The sequence below is a fragment of the Anabrus simplex genome, chromosome 2, assembly GCF_040414725.1.
Source record: "Anabrus simplex isolate iqAnaSimp1 chromosome 2, ASM4041472v1, whole genome shotgun sequence".
In the NCBI taxonomy this organism is placed as follows: Eukaryota; Metazoa; Arthropoda; class Insecta; order Orthoptera; family Tettigoniidae; genus Anabrus; species Anabrus simplex.
In genome coordinates this window covers 282,058,968-282,078,125 of record NC_090266.1, presented here as the reverse complement: position 1 = coordinate 282,078,125, position 19,158 = coordinate 282,058,968, and the positions used below count along the sequence as shown (strand labels likewise).

The window sequence follows — 19,158 nt, the reverse complement described above, 5'->3', positions numbered from 1 at the left end:
ACTTACTGATTTGAGAAATTTCAACTTATCTGAGTCAAATACAAATGATAAGGCATGAGCCATTGTAGTCTATACAATGCATACCGTAATTTTAATGGATTTTCCTTCACGATAAGCCTATTATATTCTGAGAGTACAGTATTGACGTGATATTTTTAAGTCTATGGGTAAGTTTTGTTCTGCTTGAGACACACATTAGTTGCTAAGTAGAATGGCATTCTCTCATACCATTAGGGACCGATGACCTAGATGTTAGGCCCCTTTAAACAAACATCATCATCAGAATGGCAGTCCCCTAAACTAAAGTATATAAAGGTCGTTATACGTGGTTATGATTACCTTATTCCTAGAAAAATAAAGCGATTGCAAAAGAAAATATTGAATTTTAATTGCTTATCTCAGTCGAACATAATAGGAACAGAAAATGTGATTAAATATATTTTCTCCCATAAATACACACAAATCACTGGACAGGTAATAAGAATGTTGCTCTCAGTTCATTCAATCTCGAAATCAGGATCTCCATTAAATCCATCTATGTCATCCACGATGTCAGAATCTGCTTGAAGATTCTGGTAAAATTGTTTGGCATCCGCAGGTATTAGGTGCATCAGCGAAACAAGGTCTCCAAGTTTGGCTTCAGAGATAGGTTTTCCATTTGGCCACAAAGGTATTAATGCCTGATGAAAGGGAACTCTAGTTTCCCGTGGTCGTCCCTGTATTGACTTATTTAGATTTACTTCCTGAGATTCACCATCAAATTTAGTTATGACGTATATAACGAACGGCTGTGATTTCAAGAGCTGGATTTCTTTCAGTTTTAGCCAGTTTATCTTGCAATCATGAACATCAGTTTTCCGATTCACAATCATTGTTTCAAGTTCTACTGAACTGAAGAACGACGTTTTTTCCATCTGGTGAACAACAATGGGTTTCTTCCGCCTGCAGTTTCTCATTACGTTTAAGTAGTCCTCTGCAGTGTATACATCGCTGAACTTCATCGCTTGATGAACCACTGAATGTATCACCACGTAAATATGTTAGCACTATCGAAAAGGCGAGCTCTCTCGCTGTCATCCGCGCGCAATGTGAGGAATGTGGCGCTTGGTCTAATGATGCAAACTGCAACGTCGCATAGTCTACTGATGCAATTTACATTTTTACTGATTCCCGCTTTGTCGCTTAGGTTTTCTGTTTACTGTCAACTAACGGCCTCTCGTAATGCAGTGGGGAATTTTTTATAAATAGTTCAAGCCTTCCTCTACAAGATGGCGCTAAAATCTCAATTTTCGTCAAATGGCGCTTAGTCTATTGATGCATAACGGCATCCAATTGTGAAACCAAAAACATTAATTCATGGGGGTAATATTTTTCTAAGTCCACCAAAGATTGATTTGAAGCAAAAATGTATTAATTGCAGATATAGAGTGTTCATGTAACTGTTGAAGTACATTAGCTGCCAATTAATTTTGACGGCAAGACCTGCCGCCGCTGCCTGTGTCCAGAGGAGGCCGCTCGGACCCCTCAAGTACCCTGAGATACCTCTCTCCCGCTACTATGAGAGGGGTAGTCGTGGTGAAGCACGCCGCAGATGCGAAGTTTGTTTACAGTCCTCGAGCAGTTTGCGGTTGGTGCACCGCACATCAGCCTTGGCCTGAAGGAGGGCTCCGGCGTGCCGTACACTGGTTGACATCACTGGAGTGGAGTGGGCCCGTACCCCACCTCAGTGGCGGTACGGCACCGTACGGCTGCGGGGGCACTGAAACAGTAATATCTCGGCGGCAGAATTTTTGTTGGAATATAATGTTTTAGGGTACTGTCTTGGAGGTGAGGCTGAGGGGCCAGTGGCGTGGAAACTTTTTATTTTATTTTTATTGCCACTGGTGTGGTTTAGCAGCAGACGGGAGCTTGGTAATGGCCGTACAGAGAGGACAGCAGAGTACCCTCGCAGAAGGTTTTACAATATTTATACAAAGCAGATTAAAAAAGACCAAATGTAAAAATATAAGGGGCAGAAGGCCTAAGATTTAGAGAAAAATATAACCTTTGGGGTTCTTACAAGATGTTAAAGATCCAATGCGTAAGTAATTTACACAGGTTTCACCTGAGACAGGTGAACCCTAAAGATTCTCTCAGTGGCTGGATTGCTCACTAACAATGTGACCGGCATAAGATAATCTAAAATAATGCACGGCCCATGAAATCTGGCGGCAAGCTTGCCCATGGGAACAAAATTCTTGACCATAACTTGGTCTCCTACCTTTAAATTGGTGGGCCTCCGTCCACGATCATATCTTTCCCTAACCTTTTCATGAGACACTTTAAGATTGGTCTTAGCCTTCTTCCAAAGATCTTTAATATTACCTGGATCTATTGTCTCAGGTAGAATATCACTAAGAGACCAAAAAGTTAGAGGGCGGCGTGTTGGGTACAAACTTGAACATCAATGAAGCAGGGGTGAATTTATGAGATTCGTGAACCACCGAGTTCAAAGCGAAGGCTAACCAATGCAGGGATGTATCCCACCTGGAGTGATCGTCGTGATGATAGGCAATCAGAGCTGGCCTCAGATTACGATTGACCTGTTCAGCCAGAGATGGTTGAGGATAGTATGCAGAAGTTGTTACATGTGAGATAGATAGATCAAAACAGAATTTACAAAAGAGATTAGAGGTAAAGGCTTTAGCATTATCAGACACAATATATTGACACGGACCAAAAGAAGCAAAGATAGAATTTAAACAAGAAATGGTGGACTGAGCGGTAGCCAGCTTAGTCAGAAATAACCAAGAAAATCTTGTAAAACCATCTACACACACAAGAATGAATTTGTTGGCGTTCCCCTTAGATTGGGGGAAGGGTCCTACGTAGTCGATATAAAGACGTTCCATGGGGCGCGACGCTTGATGAGAAGACAAGAGCCCTTGCTTAGTGGACATGGTGGGTTTACTAAGCCAACAAGTTTTACACGCTTTTACCAATTCACGAATTTCACCGTCCATACCTTTCCAAATGAACATTTCTCGGATCTTTTCTCTAGTTTTGAAGATACCTAAATGGCCCCCTAATGGGGTCTCATGGTAGTACTTGAAGATCATTGGTACAAGAACAGCTGGAACCACAACTTTCATCTTTTGATCATGCCTCGACGGGCAACAGAAAACACCATTCCTCAATACATAAGGGACGGCATGTTCCCCAGAAGAAAGGGTTTCCATGATAAGGGCCAGCGTCGCATCTTCACGTTGATATTTTTCAAGATCCCTAAACAACATGGGAGCATCCGTTAGTATGGCATTTACGCCAGCAGGTATGGACTCGGGAAGTGAAGAACAGTCTTCCTGTTCAAGGGGCTCTACATCATTAGAAAACATACGGCTTAGTCCGTCAGCCACAACATTTTCAATACCTCTAATATGCCTAACGTCAAACTGGAAGGCAGAAATTCAGATGGCCCACCGGGCTATACGACCAGTATGACGCGGCCTAGCTAGGACCCAGCGTAAGGCTTGGTTATCCGTTTCCAAGTCGAACTTGACATGTTCCAGCTGGAGGCGGAACTTTTCTAGAGCAAATAAGACTGCTAAACCTTCAAGTTCATAGATGGAATACTTGGCTTCTTGAGCCGAAAGAGTCCTAGATGCATAGGCGATGGGTCGCCTCCCTAGTTCAGTCTCTTGAAGAAGGACTGCAGCCACGGCCGACGACAACGCGTCGGTTTGGACGATGAATTTCTTCGAGAAATCCGGCATAGCAAGAACAGGGGCATTACAAAGAGCTAATTTCAGGTCTTCAAAAACAGCTTGTTGAGAAGGCCCCCACTCAAATTTGATGCCTTTCCTACGAAGAAGGTTCAAGGGCGCCGCTCTATTAGCGAAGTTAGGAATAAATTTCCTGAAGAAATTCACCATGCCTATGGACCTGGCAATACCTTTGATGTCCTTGGGAGGTTTGAAATCATGGATGGCCTGTGTTCTAGAATGATCTACAGTGACACCATCGAGCGACACAATGTGCCCTAGAAATGACATGGAAGGTTTAGCGAAGGCAAACTTGGACAACTTCACCGTTAACCCTGCTTTACGAAGGCGACTCAGGACCTCTTTCAGATGATCTAGATGTTCTTCAAAGATCTCAGAAAATACGACATCATCAAGATAATGGTATAGATACTCAAATTTGATGTCGGAGAAGATCCTGTCTAGCAGTCTCGTAAACACGGCTGCTCCCGTGGGGAGCCCGAAAGGCACGTGGTTGTATTCATACAAGTTCCAATCAGTGGCAAACGCTGTAAGATGTTTAGATTCTTCCGCCAGAGGGATCTGGTTATAAGCCTGATTGAGGTCTAAGATGGTGAAGAATTTAGCCTTTCGAAACCATGAAAAACAAGAGTGAAGGTCTAGAAGGGGCACAGATTGTAACATCACCTTCCGATTGAGAGCCCTATAATCAATCACAGGCCTGAAGCCACCTTGGGGTTTCGGGACTGGAAAGATAGGCGAAGAGTATGCTGACTTAGAGGGGCGAATAATACCATCTTTTAGCATCTGATCTATGATTTCCTTCAACGCCTTCATTTTAGGTGGAGATAGCCTATAAGGTGGAAAACGGACTGGAATCGAATCCGTAACCTCAATCTTGTATTCAATGAGGTCAGTAACACAAAGAGTATCAGAAAAAACTTCTGGAAACGACTGACACAACCTGCGAATACTATCAGCCTGCTCCTCAGGTAGGTGTCTAAGGTCTAACAACATCTCATCCTGGGTAGGCGAAACAGATGAACATGACACAGAACTACATTTTAATAAAGGGATTTTGAAATCACTAGCAAATTTGAAAGTGCACGACTTGCTCTGAAGGTCGAGCACTAGACCAGTGTGAGACATGAAGTCCGCTCCATATATAATGGGGCAAGACAAGTGCTTAGCCACCAACAGTTTTACTTTCCAAGTGAATTTCAAAATGCGGATTTTGGCATACAGAGAACCTAAAGTTTCTAATGGAGATGAGTTAGCCGAAACATATTGAACCGAAGACGAACAAAAATCAGGAAGTTTACAAACAGATTTGAATTTGGAATACCATTCAGCCGAAATGATGATCATCTCTGCAACTTTCTTCTTACAAATTAGGCCAACTATAAACATCTGGTGAACTTCTTGTCAACGCAATCTTGCCGAATAAATCTAAAATAACCTACGAAATGTTGACCAATAAATATCACGGACATACGCATGCCAACGTCAAGTAACTTTTGTCAAGCAATTGGAATGTTTTTCCTTCATATTTTTATACTAAGCTGTATATTTTGACTTATATCTTTTTACCATATATTTAGCAGTTATTTGACCTACATTTCAAACCTTGACTACGGCTTTAAGCCATCAACTGTCTTTTATAGTCACATGACGCCTTCATTTTTAAATGTACCTCTTATGAATCTACCAGTTTTTATGTATCAATTATTTGTATTATATATTCTCATTGAACTGATTTCATATGCCTTCCACTATGTATTAGACATCTATTAATGACTACGGCTTTAAGCCGTACAATCTTACGATGTCCTAATTAACAAAGAACTACATATGTGTTGATCATTTTATTAGATCAATAGTTATTTCATTGAACATTTTATATGTACTACCTTTGAATCCACTAGTTTTTAGTATCATTTGAATGTAATGTATATTCTCATAGAACTGATATTTTATGCCTTCCACTATGTATTAGACATCTATTAACGACTACGGCTTCAAGCCACCTTCTCTTACTATAGTAGAATCAAACAAGTCCTATTCAACAAAGAACTACATATGTTTTTATCAATATTTTGGATTTTTAGTTACTTCATGTACATGTTTATAACTAACGTAAATCTTACCTCTCTTATAATCATCAAACACATTTTTGAATATCTTTAACCAGATGCCTGGTAAAATAATAAGGTTTTTGATAATGACTGAAGATGCCTCAAAGTGAGAGGCGAAACATGTCTCATCTGAATAATGTTTTAAAATAAATGCCAACTTCTTGTAATGTATTGAATAGGTGGAAATAAACAAAAGATATTATCCTATATACAGTTTATGAAACTTTCAATACGGACGAAAAATGATTTTCATCACTTGTAATATGGGAGAAAGCGCCGCATTTAAAACATCCTTGAGATGACCCTGCTCCATTCCTTGTCCCGCTAGATTTGATCAACGGACACTTGTTCCGAAGATGGTCAGGTGACCCGCAAGCATAACATTTACGGGATGTGACGGTTCGGCGAGGTGGAGGCCGAGGATTACTAAAAGAAGGAGGGGGCTCCCTCGCCACACGTAGTGTGTCGGCATATCTAACCCCTTCGGCTGAGACAGCCATAGCTTCCAACTCGGCAAAAGTTTGCGGATGCGACGCAAAACACAAGTAGGACCTGTAAGATGGTGAAATTCCTTCCACAATAGCCTGAACAATTTGATCTTCTGGAAAATGGAGGGCAAATACTCTAGTATAGAATTTGATATCTTGAAAAAAGTCGGCAAGGTTTTCATCCAGACGCTGTACTCGGTAGTAGTACTTTTGAATTAGCGATGACCTAGCTCGAGCGGGGATAAAATTTGCCAGAAGGTGTGCATGAAACGCTTCAATAGTTGATTGTTCGGCAATTGCCCTAACTATCTTGTCTGAGAGGACACCAATGGAATAAGGGTAAATAATTTGTAGGATTTGACACGGAGAAAGAGAAAAAACAAGAGCATGATCCTGAAACTCAACGAAAAATCTTAGAAAAGCAATAACATCACTGGTGGAATTGACGGAGAACTTAGAAATACCTCTGAGCAACATTGCTAAAGGATGGGGCCTAAGTGGCGGAGAAGCAGATTCAGAAGGTGCATTATTCAACTCAAAGGGAGGAATTGATGTGCGACGAACGGACTCAGTTTCAAATGGAACAAATGTTTGTCGGACTTCTATAGTTTTCCTACTTTCTTCCCCCGTGGGAGAATGCTCCTCGCTGACAACGTTTACCAGAGTGGGTTGGTCGGTTTTGGGGGGTACTGCCCCAGTTAACAATAGGCTAACCTTACTGGACAATTCAGAAAAGTTTTCGAGAACAGCACTAGCTTCCTTCCTTTGACTGTCATTTAACTTAAGAGACAATAGATCAGTAACCCTATTGTAAAAATGAAACAATCTAGCTTGCACACGTTTAAGTTGATTTGGAGAAGGATCATTTTCTTCAAAAAAACTAACTACAGATGCTAGCTCAGTAGTATAGTCAGTGATCGTGGAGAGCGCATCGTCAAACTCTTTCTCTCCCAAAGTGGGGATGGAAATAGGCAAATCAAGGGAATCTTTAAGCTTGTTGGTATCTACCGCAACCGTGCCTCCAGATTGCCCATTCCTAATTGTTAATTCATAAATCAGTTCCTCCTTGTGCAAATAGCCGGGATGGAGAACGTCGCCAGAGCCGGACATGCTGACAGAAAAATTTAGAAAAATCAAAAATTCCAGCTACTGAGAAAATTGTTAGAGTTTGAATCAAAAGCAGTGTTTAGCCGTCAAAAAGGGCTAAATTGAGACCCATTCAACCATGCTCTGCTACCACTTGTTACGGAGTTATCCGTGGAAGTCAGTGAAAGAAGGTGCGGGCTGGAATGGGTCTAACTACATGTCCGAAAGATGAATTTAAAATTTAAATAAAGGTTATATTTTCAGTAGACAACAAGAGTTAACAAAAGTTTACATAGAATTTGAAAACTTAACAAGTCAATCAGGTACAAGACCAGAAAAGCAAGGATTTAGAGACAAATTAATGATCTGGGCTTCAAGCCCCACCTTTTACAATCTCTGAGCTCTCAGCTCACAACCACAAAATACCAAAGGGCAGAAAACCCCTAATTACATGGAGCTCTTGCTCCCGCTTAGTAATGTCAAGCCTCCTAGAGGCACCTTCCAACATACCAGAAAGAGCTGACCTGCTCTCAATTTTACAAGCCTATCAAAGGCCACAACAAACTTTACTCCTAACTGCCCTCAAGGCACACTTACAGTGAAACAGGGGTATCTTGTACCCAACCTACAGGGCCTTCGCATGAAGACAAAGAAAAAAACAACAGGTTAAGTTACTGGCCCAAAGTACAGAGAGGACTGGAGGCGTGTACTTGCACTCCTAAATACACATTTTAAAACCTAAGTGGCGCTAGGCCAATCACACAGGGGCTAATCCAAATCTATGGAAGTGACTAGTATACAAGATAAATTTAACACATTAATAAGGAAGAGAAAAACGGTTATGAAAACATAGTCACCTAAAATTCAAAAATGAAGAGGAGCTCGAGAGGGTAAAGCACTCTCTATCCCCGCTTAACAGTTAAAGAGATTGTAGTTTTTACGTAGAGTTAAAAGGGATTTACATTTTAAAGAGATGGGTTACATATTAAAGGTTTCAAACCCTCCCCGAGAGTTAAACTGCTGAGCTAGCAAAAAAAAAAAAAAACAGATGTTAAAAGGCCATTACCTTGTTGAAGAACTGCTGCCTGAAGAACGAGGTGCTTTCTGCCCCCTGCTACATATTCACACACTGAGAAAGATGTTATAAGAGTGGCCCGGAGACAAGAAAATCAGCAGTTTTTATACCCTCGTGGAAAATTCGAGACCTTTCAGGAATGAGTAGACACACCCACTCAATTTTATTGGTTGACAGCAAAAACTAATACACAAGGCAATGAAGAAACACCTTATTGGTGGGAAATTAATTACAGAAATTTAGGATTGGTTAAATTCAAAACCAGCGGAAAGAAAACTTGATATTGCCAACCCACCAATGACAGAACAAAATTTAGTAAAGACCAAACTTATGAATACAAAATTTCTTCAAGAGAGTTCATTCCATTGCACGAGAGTGTATTACCATAGTTTTTGGTAGAGACATCTGTTAGAGAGTGTCCACACTTCTTGATCAATGAAAGCAAATAAAAAACACCTAGAGACATCTTCTGATAAACAGGAGAGTTGATTCAATTGTTACAGTTCAGGGTTCCTCCTGTAGAGAAGTTTCAGTTGGCACAAGATTTGATCTTGCGTCGTAGAGGTGTACCGCCCGGTACAATAATAATAATAATAATAATAGTAATAATAATAATAATAATAATAATAATAATAATAATAATAATAATAATAATAATAATAATAATAATAATAATAATAATGTTTCTTCTATGCCAATTCAAGATACATTTGTGTTTAAAGACGTTGGTATAAATGATGTAAAATGAGTTATGTATTCTCTCAAATCAAATGCTGGTGGACACGATGGCATACCTCTGTCTTTCTACAAATATATCATTGGCGCCATTTTGCCGATCATAACACACATTATTAACTACTGTTTAACCCAAGGAATTTGCCCTAAGGCCAATCCCGAAAAAGTATGGACCCAATATTCCTTCAGATTACCGACCAGTTTCTATCCTACCACCCCTGTCCAAAGTGCTGGAACGCCTGGGTACATGAGGAAATCCTTACATACTTACATAAATATGCTTTACTCGACTCTTACCGATCAGGTTTTAAGAAAAAACATAGTACCATGACAGATCTGCTGAAAGTGACAGATGACAATAGATATGCAATGGACAACAAACGAATGACAATACTTACTCTTTTAGATTTCAGTAGCGCATTTGATACTGTCGATCCTAGGTTGCTTCTTCCCAAATTACAGTCCTTAAACTTCAGTCAGAAAGTGCTGGAATTTTTCTATTCTTACCTCACAAACCGCCAGCAGTGTGTGGTTGCAAATAATAATAATAAATTAACGTGGCGAAAAAAAATATGGGTGTCCCACAAGGGTCAGTTCTTGGCCCTCTCCTGTTCACTTTATATATAAATGATATCACCAGATCAATTAAGCACTGCAAGTACCATCTTTATGCTGTTGATCTGCAAATTTATTTCCACGTTAGAACTAATAATATACAACAAGCAATATGTAATGTAAATGCTGACCTTGAGCAAATTAATGGCTATGCAATTAAAAACAACCTTAAATTAAACCCCCATAAAATGCAAGCTATTATCATCGGTACATCAAAGAACCTTCACATTTTAAAACAAAATTGCATTCCTCCTATAACATCAAATAATACTGTTATACCTTATTGTGAATCAGTTTCTAACCTTGGAGCTATTATAATGGAAACTCTAAACTGGTCAGCGCAAGTTAAAAATATCTGTAAAAAGGTTTATTGCAGCTTCCACCCCTTAAAAGGGTTCAGAAATGTATTCCCTCGATCACTAAAAATTCATCTTGTTCAGTCATTATTATTTCCCATTTTTGACTACTGTGATATAATTTTTACGGATATAACATATGAATTAAGCTTGAAAATACAACGCACTCAAAATGCTTGTCTTAGATGTGCTATGGATTTACGGTATGATGCTCAAGTTTCTCCCTACTATAAACAATTATCTTGGTTATGACTAGACGACAGGCGTAAACTACATTCAAATACTCTTGTGTACCAGGCACTTCGGAAGACATCCCTGCTTATCTCTTCAGCAATTTTCGTCACCTTGGTTCTTTACATCTCCATGATACTTGCTCAGTGTCCCTCCTAGAAATACCTGTCAACCCAACAACCACATACCATCGATCATTCACTATCACCACTTCGGGATGGTGGAATGCTCTTCCCAAAGACATCAAGGATGCTGGATCAAAAAGTATATTTAGAGCCTCTTACCAGCAGTTCCTCGTTAAATGCTTCCAGCAAGGTACCTGTATGAGTGGAACGAATGATTGTGTGTGAAAATGATATGAGATTATTGTAAAATAAAATAAAATATTGGGCTAATATTATAATTTAAATTAAATTAAAAATATCCGTACTGTATTTACAAAGTAGAAGTAGCCTAAACGTAGCTAGTAGTAACTACAGTATTTAACTTAGATCTAGTATTGCAAGGATACAATTAGTTAAATTTCATTTAATATTTTTATTAAGCTTACTAGAATTTTTCGTTAGTATTTCTTTCGTTGTGTATTGAAATGAGTATTTTTTTCAAATCTGTATTATCTAGGCAGTTTTTTTTCCTTTCTTTCTCTTTTGCTTGTATATACTCATATTTTTGTCTTAAAAATTAGTGTTATGTGTAGTTTTTAGTATTTTAAGTTTATCATTGTCATCGTTAACAAATAATAATATGTTTGTGGTTAAGTGTAAGAAAGGGCCAAGAGCCCTAACTTTGCCACACAAAATAAAGGCTTTTATCTATCTATCTATCTATCTATCTATCTATCTATCTATCTATCTATCTATCTATCTATCTACTATATTGAGTATGACAGGAAGTGAGAACCTCATTATAATGAATCTTTTGCCACTTGAAAATTCCTGTACGAATTGATTATTTTCACCATGTTGGTCCGTATTGATTATATTCAAATTTCTGTAAAATATTTTCACCGCCTTGTCAATACTTATACATTTTATTTTATTTAATTACCGTACATGTACATGTTTCGAGAGCCACCGCTCTCTTCTTCACCGGTGCCAAACATTAATTGATCGTTGGACTATGGTACAATGGTATAATATAACAAGTATATATGAATTTTGAAAATTGTTACAACAATTTCTCTTAGTTTCACCTTTCCTATTTACTATGTCATTTGTTGCAGATTTTACTGGAAATTTCCTAACTAATGTAATCTATTAAATTAATCTCTATATGTTAATTTATGTCCTTATTTACATCTGAAAGAATAATTATTTCTTCTTGTCTAAATTTAACATTTACTTGTCATTTAGTTGAAATCCTTAAATAAATCTATTTGTAAAATAATAGATAACATCTATAAATAGTCTTCATCCTAAAATTGTAAAATTATAAATAATAAATATCAATTTGTAAAATAATAAATAACATCTATAAAATTAGTTATCCTTTAAAATGTTTCTGCTCTCTTCTTTCTTCTTAAAGTCTGCTATAATTTTCAAGACCTCTTATATCAGAATATCTTCTCTTAATCTCGTCCAATTCTTCATTCCATCTAATTTATTCAAAAATTAAAATGATGTGATATTGGTCTGAACCCAAACAATATGTCCTCCTTCCTTCCTTGTTGTCAATCTGCTACTCTGCTACTGGTTACACGATGACCATGCTGGTCGCTTTCTAACCGTCAAACTCTTCAGCTCGACTGGTTGCCAAAATTTAACCTTGAGTGAAGTATTCTTGTACTAGTTTGAATAAACAAACATGTTCTGCTCTCTGCTGTTAATGACCTTGTTAGGCTTGCTGCTACCTGTCATTGTTGACAGCATACTGCAATGCTGTATGGAATGACGTCACTGGGGACAGGAATGGCAGCAGATAGTGTTTTCAGACGAATCCAGGTTCTCTTTGTTTGAAAATGTTGGCCGGATTTTGGTTCGCTGCAGAGAGGGGGAGAGGCATCACATTGACTGCATTCGCACAAGACATACAGCGCCAACTCGAGGCCTTATGGTGTGGGGTGCTATTGGGTACAATCACAAATCACAGTTGGTGCGTGTCCAAGGCACTGTGATCAGTTTGACCTACGTGAATGACATCCTGCGACCCGTAGCCATACCCTTTCTGCACACACCCCAGATGCCATATTTTAGCAGGCCTAGCAAGTCAGCAGGAGAGTATTGAGTATAGTTGCTTTCAATAAGAAAAAGAGCCTCGGAAAGAATATTATAGACCGGACTGACACGTCCTCTGAGACAATTGTAAAGTATGATGACCGTAAGGCTGATGATATACAATGTTCTGAAAGGAAACCCTAAATAAAAAAGAGACCCAAATACCGAATTGGAACTATGAACATTCTATCATTAACTGGAAAGTTAGAAGAACTCCTAGACATGATGGATAGAAGAAAAATATCAATATTGGGATTAAGTGAGACCAAATGGAAAGGGATTGGATGTAAGACACTTCATGGAGGTTATAAATTATACTGGAGTGGACAGGAGAAGGTAGCGAAAAATGGTGTTGGATTCTTAATTAACGAAAGGACTGATGCTACAGCTGAAGTTATCTGCAAAAGTGATAGAATCGTTAAAATGTCCATGAAACTGGAGAACACTAAGTACACCATCATACAAGTGTATGCCCCACAGACAGGCTGCAGTGAGGAAGACAAAGAGAAATTTCGGCAAGACCTGGAAGATACTGTTAATGAGGAAAATGTTATTATTGTTGGAGATCTAAATGCGCAAGTTGGGGTAGACAGACTTGGGTACGAGAACATCATTGGTCCACATGGATTTGGACAAAGGAACCCAGAAGGAGAACAACTATTAGATCTGTGCAGAAGAAGTGATCTTATAATCAAAAATACATTCTTCAAAAAAAGAGACAGTCACAGAATAACAAGGTACAGTTGGGATGTCCAGTATAGAACATTGATTGACTACGTAATCACAAATAAAGATGGTGGCAGGTACATCACAGATGTAAAGGTCATCCCTAGTGAAAGCATGGACAGTGACCACAGATTGTTGGTAGTAGACTTCAAACATAAGACAAATGAAACGCAGAAACTTATTACGAAAAAACCAAGGATTAAAACTTGGAAGTTGCAAGAAGTCCAAATAAAGGAAGAATACAAACTAAGGATTCAACAGAGTTTGATGAAGTGTGAAGTAACCAGCGTTAATGAAGAATGGAAGGCCTTCAAAGACACCTTTGTGGGAGAAGCCAAAAACCTATGTGGAGTTACAAGTTCTATCAAAAGAAAAAAGGAGACACCATGGTGGAATGATAGAGTAAAAAGAGCGGTGAAAGAAAGAAACCAAATAACGAAGGCACTGGACAAGGAGAAACAAAAACAGGGACAAGAACGAAATGAACAAGAAATACAAAGACTTCAAGGAGTATACAGGAGCAAGAAACTTGCTGTAAAGAACATTGTAAGGGAAGAAAAAGAGAAGAAATGGAATGAGTTTGCAGACAAACTGGAAGAGGACAGTAGAGGAAATATGAAATTGCTATACAGAGTAGTGAAAAACAAGCGAAGGGATCAAGAGACCATAAAAGCAATAGAACGTGATGATGGAACTCTGGGACAAGAAGAGGGAGAAATTAAACAAGAACTCAAGATCTATTTCGAAAAGCTGCTGAATGGAGATACAGAAAACATAACAACGGATAGAGGAGAGCCAAGTCGAGGAACCACAACTGAACCACCAATTACATGGCTTGAGGTTGAAAATGCGCTCAAGAGCATGAAGAAAGGAAAGGCAGCGGGCGTAGATGAACTAAGTGCAGATATGCTGAAAGCAGCAGGAGTTCCAGGAATCCAATGGCTCTATAGACTGCTCAACAAGATATGGGAGGAAAATACTATTCCTGAGGACTGGAAGATGGGCATCATTGTACCTCTGTTCAAAAAAGGAAGCCGACGAAAATGTACTAATTACTGTGGTATCACACTACTGTCTCATGTCCTGAAAATATTGGAAAAAATAATAGAGACCAGAATCAGAGATATTGTTGAACCAATTTTGGAAGAAGAGCAGTATGGTTTCAGACCAGGAAGGTCAACTACAGACCTTATATTTGCAATTAGGATGCTAATGGAAAAATACTGGGAGAAGAACAAGCCTTTATTCCTAATATTTTTGGACATTGAGAAAGCATACGATAGTGTACCAAGGGAAAGAATTTGGCAATGCATGAAAGAACTTCAAGTGCGAGACAGCCTCATAGACAAGGTGAAAATGTTGTATAGTGGGAACAGAAGCTGTATTCAAGTAGGATGTGGTTTGTCGGACTGGTTTGAAACAAAGAGAGGAGGGTGCAGCAGGGCAGCTCATTGTCACCACTTCTATTTATTATTGTAATGGATGTAGTAATGAAATCTATTAAAAGGAAAGAACACGGAGATATCAAAGCCTTCACATTTGCAGATGATGTTGCGATCTGGAGTGACTCAGAAGATGAATTGGGAGAGAGAATACAAAGCTGGAATGAGGAGTTTAAGAAATATGGTTTAAACATCAGCAAGACCAAGACGGTGGTGATGAAAGTGTATGGGGAAGGAGCAGAACCAATAGTCATGTTAAATGAAGCTCAACTGGACAGCGTTCCAGTTTTCAAATACTTGGGTAGCGTTATATCAAATGACAACCTAGCAAAACATGAGGTGAACAATCGAATCAACAAGGCAGCACAATTTTACCACCAGGTAAGACACCTGCTGTGGGATGAGCAAATACCCATGAAAACAAAAATGATTGTACAAGTCCTATTATACACCAATTCTTACATACAGTCTCGAAACCACAACACTGACCAATAGAGATAATTCCAAACGTCAGGCAGCTGAAATGAAATTCCTACGCACTATGATCCAGAAAACCAGGAAAGACAAGATTAGGAATGAGAAAATTAGAGAAGAAGTAGGAATAGACAATTCTCTCCTAAATAAGATTCAGATATCAAGACTGAAGTGGTTTGGTCACATGAAGAGGATGCCAGTAAACAGAACTGCAAGGAAGGAATTTGACAGAAAGGTAGAAGGAAGACGACCCGTGGGAAGGCCACGAAGGAAATGGATAGATTTAGTTAAGAGCGATGTAATGCTGAGAGGTCATGTTTGGGACAAGTTGGTGGAGGAAGAATGGTACAAGGACAGGATGAGATGGAGGAGGCTCATGGTTTAGGATGATGATGATGATGATGATGATGATGATGAATGCGCGACTGCATGTTGCTGCACGAACCTGTGCCTTCTTGTTGTCACAGGATGTCAGACTGTTGCCCTAGCCCACCCGAGCACTGTCCCAATCCCCAAAGATGAACTGTGGAACCAGGTGAATGCAGCATGGAATGCTATACCCCAGGACGCAATTCGCACCTTATACGCGTCAGTACCATCATGCATGGAACAAGTTATCAGTGCCTATGGAGGACCCTCTGCCTACTAGGCAACATTACACATGCTGAACCTAGATGACTGAAATGCTAATCGTTTCTGCAGAACATACTAATGAAAATGGCCTGTGAATATAAACTTCCTATCTCTAGTCTTTCAAGGTGTTCTATCTTTTATGAACGTAAGTGTAGTAGATTCACAGAGGCTTGCAGACTGGGCTCTGAAAGGCATAACATAATATAATGATGTGTGTATGTATGTATGTATTTATGTATGTATGACTGTTATTATAGTCCATTGTAGACATGGTCAAGAATGATAAAAGAGTAATTTTGAAAAATATTGAAGTTACAAACTTGTATTGTGCTATAAATCTTATAGGAAAGGGTAAAATCTTGTACTTTCTATTATAAGATATAAATACGAAGTATACAGACTCTTTCCTCAAAGACAAACTTTCTTGCTTATTAGAAGTGTGCTGGTGTTAATGTTCTTCAACCATTTTCTGTATGATTATCTTGAAATATCACTGTTCTAGGTACATTATATTTTACTGAATTTCAACTTGATTATCATGAATTTATTGTCAGCAGGCAATAATTAAATAGAATACATCTGACACTGATAAATGAACATACACTACCATAAAGAAATTGACTACATTGAGCTTTCTTGCAGGTGACACTCTTTCCTCATGAATCATGGAAGATTCCAAATGTGTATAAGGTCATGGTCCCAGAGAATGGATTCATACATGATCTGTTGCTAGGATTGAATCTGCTTTGTGGATTAAGTCCAGATGAACTGCTGGTGACAGAAATTGAAAGGTGCAGATTTAGAAGATTTTTCTCCAATGAAGACTTACTAGCCAGCATTGGTCTAGACGATTACATTGTAGTGTAAGTATTATTATTATTATTATTATTATTATTATTATTATTATTATTATTATTATTATTGTTATTATTATTATCATTATTATTATCATCACCATCATCATCATCATCATCATCATTATTATTATTATTATTATTATTATTATTATTACTATTGAACTAGAGCATATAGTTCATTTCAAGTATTTAAGATGTGGATTTTCCCATGATGGTTATAGTATAGTAAGCAAGATTGAATCAAGGTGCAGCAGAGCTAATGCAGTGAGCTCACAGTCATGATTAGCAGTATTTTGAAACAAAGAATTCTGCTCCTGGACGAAGCTGTCTTTACACCGGTCTGTATCAGACAGACTTTCCTTTACAGGAGTGAGAGCTGAGTGGACTCAGGATACCTAATTCAAAAGTTAGAAGTAACAGACATGAAAGTTGCGAGAATGGTCGCTGGCACAAACAGGATGGAACAATGGTAGTTACTGGGAGAATAATGGACTCAACCATGGAGCGTAAGAGATGTAGTGGGAGACCAAGATGATGATGGTTAGTCTAAGTTTCTAATGATTTAAAGATGAGAGGTATAGAACTGAATGAGGCGATGGAGCTACTTACAAATAGAGAATTGTGGCAGCATTTAGTAAATTCACAGACTTGTAGATTGATTAAATGAAAGGGCGTATGAATTTTAGTGCCGAGAGTGTCCGAGGAAAAGTTCTTGGCTCGCCATATCCAGGTCTTTTGCTTTGATGTCCGTAGGCGACCTGCGCGTCGTGATGAGGATGAAATTATGATGAAGATGACACATACACCCAGCCCCCATGCCAGCAAAATTAACCAATTATGGTTAAAATTCCCGACCCTGCAGAGAATCGAACCCAGGACCTCTGCGACCAAAGGTCAGCACGCTAACCATTTAGCCATGGTGCCGTACTGTAGATTGATGGCTGAAAGGCATAACAGTCTGTAATACTATAATACTTTTCTATTCGTGCAAAAGCCCTATCTGGGGGATGAGAGAAAGTCCAGCAACTGGAAAAATAATTTCTACAGTAGCTACGTTATGAGGAGCATCCGAATAGAGCCCTTTGCTAGCCGTAGCAGTGACACTTGAATTCTTATTTTTCCCTCCGCAGCCGTCTGCTACTCACCTAACTGTATCTATTCCCTGCATGTCTGTATGTTTAAGTCTATGATAAACACAACTATTTCATTTGAACCTTTTGGATGATCAGACTCATTCCAACAGTAGCAATGGATGTTCTGTTTTGTCAAAGGACACTCGGAACTGCACAATAGTAAAATTGTACCGGGTGAGCTGGCCATATGGTCAGGGGTGCGCAGCTGTGAGCTTGCATCCGGGAGATAGTAGGTTCAAATCCCACTGTTGGCAACCCTGAAGATGGTTTTCAATGGTTTCCCATTTTCATACCAGGCAAATGCTGGGGCTGTACCTTAATTAAGGCCACAGCTGCTTCCTTTCCACTCCTAGGCCTTTCCTATCCCATCGTCTCCATAAAGACCTATCTGTGTCGGTGCGATGTAAAGCAACTAGCAAAAAAAAAAAAAAAATTGTAATGTTTACTAAAATAAGCAGCCTGATTAGGTAGTTTAGGCAGTAACATATTCTTTTGACAGTCATAAGAGAAAATCAAATGTCCTGTTTTTCCTCTCATAACATATCATAGAATGCAATTGCTTTCAATTTATGAATTCTTTTCTGTGTCATAAGTTTTTGCTTTTCACTAGTATTTGTTTCTACCTTAAGTCCTTCTCCCAATTCCAAGCATACAGAACAAACATCTGTTCTAGGACTTCCAAAACCCATATTGTAATTTGCACAGAGTACCAAAAAGAAAACTCCTTAACCTTAAGTATATTTTCAACAGTTGTGTTGTAAATTCGCCAAAGTGTTTGAATATTTACTTTGCTGTACCTCCCGTGACTAACTGACCCCGAGCTGCCTCTGTGCTCCGCTTAAATACTTTAGGCGGGGAGGCGTGTAAGTGGAAGCAGCACGGGCGTTAGCCACGGGAGGCCAGCGAGGAGGTCCACAAGGGTATCTCCTCCGTGCTTTATTCCAAATTTCAATTAATACATGTAGCGACATAGTGATCAATCCCTCCAACAAGGATTACAAATATGAATATATACAGATAAGTTCAATGTAAAATAAACAATATCAATATACTTTGCATTTGAAGGTACATACAAATACAAAATTAACAGAGATATATCGTGCAAAATCGAAACAAAAGAAGCGATGACATGGAACTGAGTTGGTCCAAACACTGTCCAAAGAGGTCGGCGATGAGTACAACACTAAACACACACACACTGCACATACGGTTCACTTAT

General features: G+C 38.9%; 1 protein-coding gene across 1 annotated transcript in view; it reads left to right on the top strand.

The window, feature by feature from the left end:
* LOC136863513 (ubiquitin carboxyl-terminal hydrolase 15) overlaps window positions 1–19,158 on the top strand; it is a 463,080-nt gene that overhangs the window by 309,132 nt on the left and 134,790 nt on the right. The window contains exon 12 of the mRNA XM_068225978.1: window positions 16,592–16,812. Within this exon, the coding sequence (XP_068082079.1) occupies window positions 16,592–16,812 (221 nt within the window). The remainder of the gene's footprint in view (window positions 1–16,591; window positions 16,813–19,158) is intronic.